The 2,005-nt window shown below is 56.8% G+C and overlaps 1 protein-coding gene across 1 annotated transcript in view; it reads right to left on the bottom strand.

The window, feature by feature from the left end:
- Positions 1-1,429: 1,429 nt before the first annotated feature.
- The window catches only part of VDBG_01776 (BR serine/threonine-protein kinase), a gene marked incomplete at both ends in the record, with an annotated part of 4,388 nt that continues 3,812 nt past the window's right edge, over positions 1,430-2,005 (bottom strand). Inside the window, one exon of the mRNA XM_003007542.1 lies at positions 1,430-1,965. Coding sequence (XP_003007588.1) covers positions 1,840-1,965 — 126 coding nt within the window. The remainder of the gene's footprint in view (positions 1,966-2,005) is intronic.

Genomic DNA, 2,005 nt, shown 5'->3' with positions numbered 1-2,005 from the left:
TTCGGCGAGAAGAGGGGAGGAGGGGGAGGAAGAAGACGGGATTGACTCTGTTGAGCTTCGGCAGAGGGCACGCAGAGGGCAGGGACGACCGACCGATGACGGAAGGGTCCACGGCGATAAGGCGGCAGCAGCGACGATGCGCCTGCTTCTGCCCCAGGAAGGCACTGATCTGAGAGGTGAAGGCAAGAAGGGTAGGCGATTGAGGAGGGGCCACAGCGCGCGCGCGCTCAGTCGGTGGGTACAAAGCGCGCCGCCGGGCGTCCCATACGATTCTTCGGTACCTCGATCCCACCTCGGGATCTCTTCCGAAGCAGCTTTCGCCCCATGGCCCCAGCTGCCTAGCCTGGGCTCACCTCTACCCTTCCTCGCCCTCACCCAAGAACGAGATGGGCACCCTCTCCCCGGCTCGGCACTCGTCGGGCTGGTTCGGGTGTATGGATGTGCACCTCTGCCGGCAACACTGACGTTTACGGCCTACCTTGTGACGTTAGCTGCCTGAGCCGGGCCTGGGGAACTATGTCAATCAGCCCGTGACAATTGGGCCAGCCCGCCCGAGTGCTCGTGAAAGTGTGGGGTAGCAGTAGAGTAGCCGACCGATGCCATGTTGACCCGTGGACCGTGTCGAACAGCATGTGTCATTGTCGTCAATGTGGTCAAGGCTGCTCACATCACCTACCTCCCTCGCCTGGCATGTCAGTCAATGCGCTTCTCTCGCCACTTGTCACTGTCGGGCTCAGCCAGCTCCCTTGCGAGCGCAACCTGACGAACGAACCTGTCTCCACATACCGCCGCCGGCCTTCCCCGCGGCCGGTTTGGCGGGCCCTCCCCGTGGGCATCATGGGAAACCCGATCCAGAGAGGGAAGAAAAAAAAAAGATCAATCCTCCCATACCACCAGGATTTCACTTCTGAACGCCGACGTCGGATCTGCAGACCGAAACCACTGCCGACACCATCAATTGAAATGAGTCCTGGCACACCACACCATGATAAGATGAAACATCGCGAACCTTGAAATCTGAGCTGGTACTCCCGCAAGCTACCTCCCCCCCTCCATTCTTAGGCATAGTCATCCCCCCGGCCGAGCAACCGAGGCTCCCCACATCATTGCCCCCCGAAACCTCACCTCAAGTAACCGGTTCTATCCGTCAACAGCACAACGTCCAACCCCCCCCCGTTGTCAACTCAATTTTGAGACGGCCATCGGCGCTACGATCGCCTTCTCCTCGGCCTGCTAAACTTGATTTTCACTCGTCGATTGCTCTTCTGTCATTCATGGCTCGTCGGCAAGCCGAGGTACCGGTACTTCACATCATCCATCCTCCTGAGGGACCAAAGTCTCGGGCTCGGCTGAGGTAACAGGCTTGTGTGTTTCTGATAACAACTCTGCACACAATGTGATAGTCCGGACAGTGAGGACAAGAGTGGGGGAAAAGTCAAAAGAGAATGCAATAATAGAGGTCGTACAGTACAAGGACTTTGGACATCCAACTCACACGCATTATCTATCCGTGCCGCTTCATCAAGCTAACGTGGGGCATCTTCCTCCTGACTGTCGGACAAGCGGCACTCCTTCTGCTTGCCCGCCTCTCGCTCCCTCCACCCTCTGAAAGAGTATCAAGACAGAAATCCAGTGAAGCAGAACAAAGGAGAGAATGATAAAAAGGATGGTTGTCCATCCTGACCAGCATGAAACAGCAAATAATACCCATGGTCAGCCAGATCCCTCTGGCCGAGTTGTTCTTCCAGGACGCCTCCGCAGTAATGAATGCCAACGCCAATCGCCTGTCGCCAATGCAACATGTGCTGAACCTCTTTCGCGCAATCCTGCCCATCATTCTCATGAGTTCAGCGTCTTAATCATCATCTTCGACTTGCGCTTGTCCGTCACCAGCAGGTGACGCGATCCAAATACCGACTTGATCGTGTCCACGACCTTCTGAAAGCTGCTGGCAGCCCCTCGTTCCTGTGTGAAACGCACAATGCTCAAGGACCCTCGCTTGCCG

Source organism: Verticillium alfalfae, genomic scaffold, assembly GCF_000150825.1.
Source record: "Verticillium alfalfae VaMs.102 supercont1.2 genomic scaffold, whole genome shotgun sequence".
Taxonomy (NCBI): domain Eukaryota; kingdom Fungi; phylum Ascomycota; class Sordariomycetes; order Glomerellales; family Plectosphaerellaceae; genus Verticillium; species Verticillium alfalfae.
This window is presented reverse-complemented; position numbering and strand designations above follow the sequence as displayed.